Genomic DNA, 10,989 nt, shown 5'->3' on the forward strand with positions numbered 1-10,989 from the left:
AGCCTTCACCAATGGGATTAGTGCCCTATGAGAGTAGAGAAAGAGCTTGCTTCTTTTTGCTTCCAGCCATCCAGGAAACAGGAAATAGGTCCTCACGAGACACTGAATCATCAAGCTATTCCCTTGTTATCTCTTCTAAGAGTTTATAGTTTTAGCTCTTATATTTAGGCTCTTGATTCCTTTTGAGTTAATTTTTGTATGTGGTATAAGGTAAGGGTCCACTTCATTCTTTTGCTTGTGGATATTTTCTTTAAAAAATTGTCCTTTCCCCCATTGAATGGTTTTGGTACCCTTATTGAATGTCATTAGGTGATGTATGCTAAGGTTTATTTTTGGGCTGTCTATTCTATTTCATTGACCTATATGTTTGTCTGTGACGGTACCACACTGATTACCATAGCTTTGATATAAGTTTTGAAATCAGGAAGTGTGAGTCTTTTAACTTTGTTCTTCTTTTTCAAGATTGTTTTCGCTATTTGGAGTCCTTTGGGTTCTGTGTGAATTTTAGGATGGATTTTTGTATTTCTGTTGAAAAAGTCATTGGGATTTTGGTAGGATTCACATTGACCCTACAGATCATTTTTGGTGGTGTTGACTTCTTCTTCTTTTTTTTTTTTTTTTTTAAAGATTTTATTTATTTGACAGACACAGCTAGAGAGGGAACATAAGCAGGGGGAGTGGGAGAGGAAGAAGCAGGCTCCTGGCTGAGCAGGGAGCCCAATGCGGGGCTTTATCCCAGGATACTGGGATCATGACCTGAGCTGAAGGCAGACGCTTAACAGCTGAGCCACCCAGGCACTCCAGTGGTGTTGACTTCTTAACAGTTGTCTTCCAGTTCATGAACACAGGATGCCTTTCCATTTATTTATGTGTTCCGTTATCTCTTTTAGTAGTGTGTGTAGTTTTCAGTGAACAACTAAATCTTTTGCTTTGTTGGTTAAGCTTATTTAGAATTGTTAATTTCCTTTTAGGATTGTTCATTGTTAGTATATAGAAAGCAATAATTTTGGGGGGGTGTTATTTTATATATGGAATCAGTGAATTATTTCATCTTCTGTCAGTATTTCAGTAGCAGTCAAGTGATTTGAACTGAACTTGGAACTAAAAAATCAGAATAAATGATAATTTCTGAATTGAATCCAAGTACTAGCTTTTTACTTAATCTTCATTAACCAAACTAAGGTTTAAATTTATCTAAGTGTACTAATTTGAAACTCTGTAGACATGGATGAATACCAGCAGATCAAAATAACCTTCGAAACAGTTCTGTTTGAGATCTTCAATGTCATTAAGTAAGAGATTCTGAAAATGATATTTCTGAAATATGATGGAGATCATGTAGCTCTTATTGTGACTTATTGATGCTTCTCCAGAAGTTGCTGGAAATGTAATAGGAATGGATGTTTTTTACAGTTTGGAGGGGTTATACAATTGAGTACAGATTATGAATGATGTATTTTTTGCTTTTTTAATTCACAGGCCACAGAAACACTATTTAGAATGGCAGTAGCAAGAGGAACCATCACAACATTAAGAAATGGAGAAGTAAGATGAGAATTTTGACATAAATACTATTTATTTCATAGTATGCTGTTTTTAGAACATAAAATGTAGTGAATTCTGTGATACTTTATATAACAAATTGAGAAATACATGATATACATAATACTGAGTGAATCTGACCTATAAATCTGTTTTAGTTAGGTCATACTGGAACCAGATCTTGGGTTGAAAGCAAATTGCTAACTCTTTTAATATTTGGTTACCAATTGCTTTTACTCTTAAAAGAAAATGACAATTTACTTAATAATAACTTCTGCATATATATATATATATATTTAGTGAAAATAATCCTGTGCTTTTTCCTTTCTTTTTATTCTGTGTTCTACAGATCTGATACTTCTTTCTTAGGATAAAATAATTTGTAATGTTGACATTTATCACAGAGAGAGAGAGAAACAAGAGAGAGAAGGTGGGAGAAATGGAATTTAGTCTGTTTGTTTTATAGTTGAGGCTCACTTAAGATTCTAAGTTTTCACTTTTCTAAATGCTCCTACCAATTCTTAAAAAAAAATGCTACTACTGAAATAAATTTTCATTCCAGAATTATTACCAGCCTGATTACCACTCTGTCTGCCTTTTCTTAATTCACTTTCTCACTAAGACATACTTAAGTTGAGGTTGAATATGATGTCACGTTGCCATGTTCCTTTTTCTATTCTACTAGAAAATACTTAAGGATAAAATATAGAATAGTTCCTTATTCTAGAATTAAATTCTGTGTTATTTAATGTAGTATTTATAATTCAATAACCTAAATATTTAGTAGAAGTGACTGAATATCTGAGGAGTTAACTGAAATTGTATTATTGTATGATTATAAATTTTATCGATTGCTATATCTGCTTGTTAGGTGAAAATGTACAATCATTTGGAAATCGTATACTCTTAAATGTTGAATTGTATATTGGCAAGGCACTTTGGAATTAACTTGTAATATGTATTTTGTCTATGAAAAAGACTTAACTGATCCCTTTGTATTCTCAACAAACTGCAGCATGTGGTGCCATTTTGAGAAGAAAAATATTCCCATTAATAAAGTCAGACATATTAGTCTGCCTAGAATATGTCAAAATGAATCTCAGATTTTAGTAATTACTATGTATTTTCTTTTGGGGGGCAATGCATTTTGAACTTTATTTTCTTTTGTAAGAAGGTTGGGGAAATGTATGCAAGACAGTTTTAAAAGTAATCTTTTGAGCATATCAACACACTGGATATGTACATATTTTATGTAATGGAGAGGAAGTAGTTAAAATAGCTGGCTTTTGATCCATTTCTTCCTCCCAGTTACCAGTTACTGGGGATTGCCACAGGTTACTAACCTCATTAAGAGGTATTAATGTTGGACAGAGGTTATTTTGTTTTTGTTTTTTTAAGATTTTATTTATTTATTTATTTGAGAGAGAGAGTGTACATGCTCAAGCTGGGGGGTGGGCAGAGGGAGAGGGAGAAGCAGACTCCCTGCTGAGCAGGGAGCCCAATGCGGTGCTCGATCCCAGGATCCTGAGATCATGACCCCAGCCGAAGGCAGACGCCCAACCAGCTGAGCCACACAGGCACCCCTTGGACAGAGTTATTAAGCACTCTCTCACTTTCAGTTTCTAAAGTGAGGTTAAAACTGTTAAGATGCACATTTTTTCTTTTACATTTTAAGATCTCTGAAAATGGTATGTGTTTTCTAATCAGTGATACCTCATAGTAATTGTGAGATTTCTTCTAAGTCTCTCATATGTTAGAGTTGATAAAATACAATATTTTGTAGTTTAAAAAAATACAGTGACGTGTAGTAAGTATTCAGTAAATGGTGGTTAGGATAGGCTACAAAATAGTTTTAATTTAATTATTTGACTTGGAAAATAATAAAATTAAGACAAAACAAAACAAAGATATTACTAAATATGTGTATATACAAGTGGCACAGATTTTTGGAGCTGCTGGGCTAAGTGCTGTGGAAATAGATGATATAACATGGTTCTTGCCTTTAGAGGTGCTTACTCTCCAGTTGAGGAAACAATTGCATGAATACCTGGAAAAAAAGTCTGGTAGAGAGTAGAAAATGCTTAGTTCTATTGAGTCTGGAAGTAACTAGAGCCCAGATTCCACTTGGAATGTGCTAAATTTTAGTATCAAGGCAACAATAGAGAATTCATTTGGGAGTAGGAGAAAAACTAAAAGGTTAACAATTTAATGGATTATTTAAACAGAAGCTGAAATCACCATATTTGTCATAGTGGAAAATTTATGAAATGCTAAGGGAGGAGAAGGGTAAGCAGTTTACTTGTCCTAGGGCACTTAAAAAATTGTTCTAACCCATTACTGTGAAAATTTCTGTTAAGCAGAGATTAAGAAGTAACTCCATGACAATGCTATCAAGTAGGAAGAATAAAGACTGGTATATCCAAATTACGAAAAGATCAGTCTTTGAGTAAGTTATTGACTGGTTGCAGGATGATGACACTGAACTTTGCTTGTCTACCCTTCCCTGTGTTCTGACTCTAAGCCTACACTTTGTGTTATTGGGCATTTCTACTTGGATGTTTTAAGAAATGTTGAGACCAGAAAACATGATTCCTCTCTCAGAAAATAAGCAGATAGTTTTTGAAGGAGTTTGAAACTGACTTTATAAGTTACAGTGAATCATTGGAGGATTTAAGCAAAGGAGTGACACATTATCTTTTTTAATATCTTCATCACAACTCTGCAAGGGGGAAATTATTAGTCTCATTTTATAGATAAAATGCGGCTCAGAGGATTTAAACATTTTGCCTGTGATCAAACAGCTAGGAAATGGGAGAGCTAGGATCTGAGCGCCAGTCTAACTCTTAACACCCATTCATTCCACTATACAGTATAATATCCCTCAATTTAATTCACTTACCTAAAGTTTTCTAATTATTCAGTTATCCTATAGCTTGACAACTGAAAAATAGCAGAGTAGCTAAGACCTCTAAGATTATGTAATCAGCCATAATTTTTTTAATGCATTCTGATTATCAGTGTTCCCTCTTCTTTTGTGTAGAGAAATATGTGGTTTAAAATGAATGGAGAAAAATACTGACACTTCACAGTTCTGTTTAGTCACTAAATGTCTAACCATGTTGATATGTTCTTTGTACAGTCTTGTATGTGGGCTGGATCTTTTTTATCTTAATTAAATTACATAGGTTAGGAAGCAGTTTTTTTGGGTAGAATTTTTTTTAAAACTTACAGCATATAAATATGTGTTAATTGACTATGTTACAAGCCTTGCAATGAGCTGTAGACTATTAGTAGTTAAGTTTTGGGGGAGTCAAAAGTTATATGCAGATTTTTGACTGTGCTGGGGGTTGGTGTCCTAACCTCCATGTTGTTCAAGGGTCAGCTATAGTTGTTTTTTTTTAATTCACATTTCCCTGAGAATTTACTATATGAATGCTTATATTGATTAAGCTAATGAATCAAGAATTAATACTTTATCTCCCTCCCAAGTGGAATAGCCAGCTTTGTGTGCTGGAAAGGGTACTAGTCTGCATGCTAGTCCATGTGAGTTCTCTTCCTGGCTTTGATAACTATGCAGTCTTGGACATTTTACTTAACTTCTCACAATTTCAGATTCGTACTTTAGAAAATGAATTGATTAGTTGATCTTTAAGGTCCTATACAGCTTTAACATTTTCTGCTTTACACAGGTTTGTATAGCCCCCTTGCCAGCCCCCCACCCTTTTTTTAAGTAGACTCTACACCCAGCGTGGAGCACAACTCAGGGCTTGAACTCACCACCCTGAGATCAAGACCTGAGCTGAAATCAAGAGTTGGATGCTTAACCGACTTAGGCACCCAGATGCCCCCCCCCCCCCATTTTTAAAAATGTGGTTCTTTTAGCCTATACTATACATGAGAACTGCTCATGGAGCTGTATAAAATTTAGGTGCATGGGCTCCATCCCCAAAGACTTTGTACATTGGGTCTAGCTTAAGGCTCCAGTATCTATATTTATTTAGATTTACTAATCTATTATAGAACTACTTATCTATTATACAGAGCTACTAAAATCTACTAATTTTAATGCCTAGCCACTGCTGTAAACTATTTTAAAGAAGTATTTTTCACTCTTACGTCTGAAACCAAGGAACACACAATTTAAGATGAAACAGATGAAGACATAGCAAGGAGTTTGAAGTGTATTTAAAGATTTTTATATATAAAGCAGAACACAGCAGCATGGTTTGTGGCTCTTTTGGAAAGAAGGATAGGTGATTTGACCCAGTATCTAGTTTTGTTTTATATCACTGTGTGGTATTAGGTATTCTGCATGTTTTTTTAGAATGGAAACTTTTTTTACCTTTCTGGAACATGCTTTACATAACTAATAGAGAATATTTTGTTCTGGTATAATTCCTGCAGTAAGGATAGGAACTCTTTGGTATGGATTTCTGTTTCTTCAGGCTTAGCAACTGCCTAACACATAATAAGGATCTTAGTATATGTCTGATGAACCAGTAATAGAGTTATTTAGAACTTATGTGGCAAATACCATTTCGATTTAATCAACTGTCAGTTTAAGATAAGTATAACCATAAATGCAGATTTATATGTATAATAAATACTGGGGCTATGTTATTTTAAAATCATGAAATTTGTAATACAATGATATATTTTTTTGACATCAAATTTTTTCATGAATTGACTATTTGAAGAGACTGAAATTTACATATTTGATATTCAGTCTTGTTCACAAAGTTACTGACTATTCAGATATTAAGATACATTTCCAACATTTTTGAAATTATTAAAAATTGTATTCAATTCAGTCTAATACTTTAAGTATTTTTTTCTTCTTTGTGAATGAAAATTCGTTATATAAAGAAATCTGGAAGTAAGCTTTCATACATTTATATTTTTACAATTGCATTTATTTTTTTCTTAAATATTTTATTTTTACTATTTCTCTTTTAATACCACCTAAGGAACTATGTTCAGCCTTTAATAAGCAAAGTGTTAGTATTTCAAATAGTGAAGCCTGTGGCCTGGTGCCCAGTGAATGCCGGGAACTAGTGGATGGTAAAATCTGATTAAATGAATAAATATTTATTGAGAGCATCTTAAAGACAGATCTGACACATGGCACTAGTGTCCCTTCCCTTCCTTTTCTTCCCTAAATATTAATTGAGTGTCAGGCACTATACTAGGTGCTGGGTTGTAATAAAACTAACATGGTTTCTGCTCTGAGGAAGCTTTATATATAGTCAGTCTAGTGGCTGAGTCCATAACTTGCCACTTATGACCTTACTACTCAGTGTCTTCTTCTGTAAATGGGGATAAATGCATCCACTTGGTGCATTACTTTGTAAGAAACCAATGAGATAATATGTATAAAGCAGTTAGCACAATATCTGGCACAATGTAACCCTATTAGAATTTAGCCTATCCTAAATTGTAACTTTTTTTTTTAAGAGCGAGAGAGTGGGGGTGGGGTGGGGAGAGGGGCAGAGGGAGAGAGAGAGAGAGACAGAAAATCTTTTTTTTTTTTTTTTAAAGATTTTTTATTTATTTATTTGAGAGAGAGAGAATGAGAGACAGAGAGCACGAGAGGGAAGAGGGGAGAGGGAAGAGGGCAGAGGGAGAAGCAGACCCCCTGCTGAGCAGGGAGCCCGATGTGGGACTCGATCCCGGGACTCCAGGATCATGACCTGAGCCGAAGGCAGTCGCTTAACCAACTGAGCCACCCAGGCGCCCAAGAGAGAGAGAAAATCTTAAGCAGGCTTCATGTCCAGTGCAGAGCCTGAGGCAGGGCTCAATCTCATGACCCAGAGATCATGACCTGAGCTGAAATCAAGTCAGATGCTTAACTGACTGAGCCATCCAGGTACACTGATAACTTTTTTATTTAATTAAACACGATTGAGCATTTTCTATATTACTGTGAGTATATGGAGATTATTGGACTGTGGTTATTTATAACAGTGTGTGAACTGAGAATTGGTAATGAAAGACAGACTTTAAATATTTTGGTCAGCCAGAGGGGGGAAAGATGGCAGAGCAGTAGGGGACCCTATTTCAATTGGTCCCCGGAATTGAGCTGGATATCTACCAGACCACTCTGAGCACCCACGAAATCAGCCTGAGATGTAAGAAGATCTGGATCTCTACAAACAGAGTATCACAGGCTGTTGGTTTTGAGGTACAAAGTGGGGAGCCGTGATTCCGTGGGCAGATATCGGAGGATAAACGGCAGCGGGAGGGTGCCTGGCCATAGGGATTCTACACTGCTGGTGAGCTACAGCCTTGCGCGCTGGGGACTGGGCAGAGACTTGCAGACCGGTAGCGGTGGGGAAAGGAATTTAGGGCAGCCCCCGGGGCAGAAACTCAGAGTGGTGGGGTTGTGCCTGAGAACTGCAGCCCCCGGGATGGAAACCAGAGCGGCGGGGTCGCGTGCGCGAACTGGGAGTGGCTGGCGGTTTTAGAAGCACAAAGGGCAGAGATGTGCCCCAACCTGGAGGCAGGACTGGGAATGCTGCGGAGGGGCGCACAACCCAGGCCACTGCAGTTTATAGCAGCATGGACAGAAAAGGAGACGGTGTGGCCTGGAGAGTTCACTGAAGAACAGACTGCGATCTCTCTGCTCTGAGGCAGAGGGTTGGAAATGGTCTCTTCTGCTCTAACTCGGGGAAGAGACGCGGAAAGCCGCCAGACAACAAAAGCCCCAAAACTGATTCCCGCTGAGCCCATCCCCCACCACAGGTGGGCAGGGCAACTCCGCCCAAACAGGGTTGCCTGAGTAACAGCGCGGCAGGCCCCTCCCACAGAAGACAGGCTGAGAAAACAAGAAGCCAGCAACCCTAAGGTCCCAAGAAAAGAGGTCCACCTTGCTTGGGTTCTGGTCAATAATTTGGACTCTATACATTCCCTCAAACAGCCATCAACAGAATGACTAGGAGGAGGAGCCCCCAAAACAGAAAAGACTCAGAGATTATGACTTATGCTGCAGATTTACAAATGGATGCAGATATAACCAAGATGTCGGAGATGGAATTCAGGCTAGCAATTGTGAAGACAATGGCTAGAATGGAGAAATCAATTAATGGCAACATAGAGTCTCTAAGGGCAGAAATAAAAGGGGAATTGGCAGAACTTAAAAATGCTATCAATGAGATCCAAGCCAATCTAGATAATCTAACAGCTAGGGTAACTGAGACAGAAGAGAGAATAAGAGACCTGGAAGACAATATAATAGATAAAAAGGGAAAAGAGGAGGCCAGGAAAAAACAACTCAGAATCCATGAAAACAGAATCAGAGAAATAAGTGACACAATGAAGTGTTCCAGTGTCAGAATAATTGGAATCCCAGAGGGAGTGGAGAGAGAGAGAGGACTAGAAGATGTATTTGAGCAAATCGTAGCTGAGAACTTCCCTAATCTGGGGAATGAAACAAATATTCGAGTCCTAGAGGCAGAGAGGACCCCTCCCAAGATCAAGGAAAACAGGCCAACACCCCGGAGTGTAATAGTAAAACTTGCAAATCTTAGAACCAAGGAAACCCTCTTAAGGGCAGTTAGGGGGAAGAGATTCCTTACGTACAGAGGACAAACATCAGAATAACGTCAGACCTATCCACAGAGACCTGGCAAGCCAGAAAGGCCTAAAAAGAAATATTCAGGGTACTAATGAGAAGAACATGCAACCAAGAATGCTTTATCCGGCAAGGCTTTCATTTAGAGTGGATGGAGAGATGCAGAGCTTCCAAGACTGGCAGAAACTGAAAGAATATGTGACCACTAAGCCAGCCCTGCAAGAAATATTAAGGGGGATTCTATAAAATGAGAAAGACCCCAAGAGTGATATACAACAGAAATTTACAGGGACAATCTATAAAAACAACGTCTTTACAGGCAACATGATGACAATTCATATCTTTCAATAATCACTCTCAACGTGAATGGCCTAAATGCTCCCATAAAACGGCACAGGGCTGCAGATTGCATAAAAAGACAGGACCCATCCATATGCTGTCTACAAGATACTCATTTTGACTCCAGAACCGATCACATCCTAGCTCATAAATCAGGTCTCAAACGGTACCAAAAGATTGGGATCATTCCCTGCATGTTTTCAGACCACAATGCTTTGAAACTAGAACTCAATCACAAGAGGAAAGTCGGAAAGAACTCAAATACATGGAAGCTAAAGAGCATCCTACTGAAGAATGAATGGGTCAACCAGGAAATTAAAGAAGAATTTTAAAAATTCATGGAAACCAATGAAAATGAAAACACAACTATTCAAAATCTTTGGGATGCAGCAAAGGCAGTCCAAGAGGAAAGTATATAGCAATACAAGCCTTTCTCAAGAAACAAGAAAGGTCTCAAGTACACAACCTAACCCTACACCTAAAGGAGCTGGAGAAAGAACAGCAAATAAAGCCTAAACCCAGCAGGAGAAGAGAAATCATAAAGATCAGAGCAGAAATCAATGAAAGAGAAACTAAAGGAACATTAGAACAGAACAATGAAACTAGGAGCTGGTTCTTTGAAAGAATTAACAAGATTAATAACCCCCTGGCCAGACATAGCAAAAAGAGAAGAGAAATGACCCAAATCAACAAAATCATGAATGAAAGAGGAGAGATCACAACCAACACCAAAGAAATACAAACAACTATAAGAACATATTATGAGCAACTCTATGCCAGCAAATTAGATAACCTGGAAGAAATGGATGCATTCCTAGAGATGTATCAACTACCAAAACTGAACCAGGAAGAAATAGAAAACCTGAACAGACCTATAACCGCTAAGGAAATTGAAGCAGTCATCAAAAATCTCCCAACAAACAAAAGACCAGAGCCAGATGGCTTCCCAGGGGAATTCTACCAAACATTTCAAGAAGAATTAATACCTATTCTTCTGAAACTGTTCCAAAAAATAGAAATGGAAGGAAAACTTCCAAACTCGTTTTATGAGGCCAGCATTACCTTGATCCCAAAACCAAAGACCCCATCATCAAAAAGGAGAATTACAGACCAATATCCTGATGAACATGGATACAAAAATTCTCACCAAAATACTAGCCAATAGGATCCAACAGTACATTAAAAGGATTCTTCACCATGACTAAGTGGGATTTATCCCTGGGCTGCAAGGTTGGTTCAACATCCGCAAATCAATCAACATGATACAATACATTAACAAAAGAAAGAACAAGAATCATATGATCCTCTCAATAGATGCAGAAAAAGCATTTGACAAAGTACAGCATCCTTTCTTGATCAAAACTGTTCAGAGTATAGGAATAGAGGGTACATACCTCAATATCATAAAAGCCATCTATGAAAAACCCACAGCGAATATTATTCTCAATGGGGAAAAACTGAGAGCTTTCCCCCTAAGGTCAGGAACACGGCAGGGATGTCCACTATCACCACTGCTATTCAACATAGTATTGGAAGTC

At 37.6% G+C, this 10,989-nt stretch overlaps 1 protein-coding gene across 1 annotated transcript in view; it reads left to right on the forward strand.

Moving 5' to 3' along the window:
* TMEM135 (transmembrane protein 135) overlaps positions 1-10,989 on the forward strand; it is a 264,244-nt gene that overhangs the window by 90,528 nt on the left and 162,727 nt on the right. The window contains exon 5 of the mRNA XM_034995060.1: positions 1,480-1,545. Within this exon, the coding sequence (XP_034850951.1) occupies positions 1,480-1,545 (66 nt within the window). The remainder of the gene's footprint in view (positions 1-1,479; positions 1,546-10,989) is intronic.

Source organism: Mirounga leonina, unplaced genomic scaffold, assembly GCF_011800145.1.
Source record: "Mirounga leonina isolate KUSES-001 unplaced genomic scaffold, KU_Mleo_1.0 Mir_92, whole genome shotgun sequence".
Classification (NCBI taxonomy): Eukaryota; Metazoa; Chordata; class Mammalia; order Carnivora; family Phocidae; genus Mirounga; species Mirounga leonina.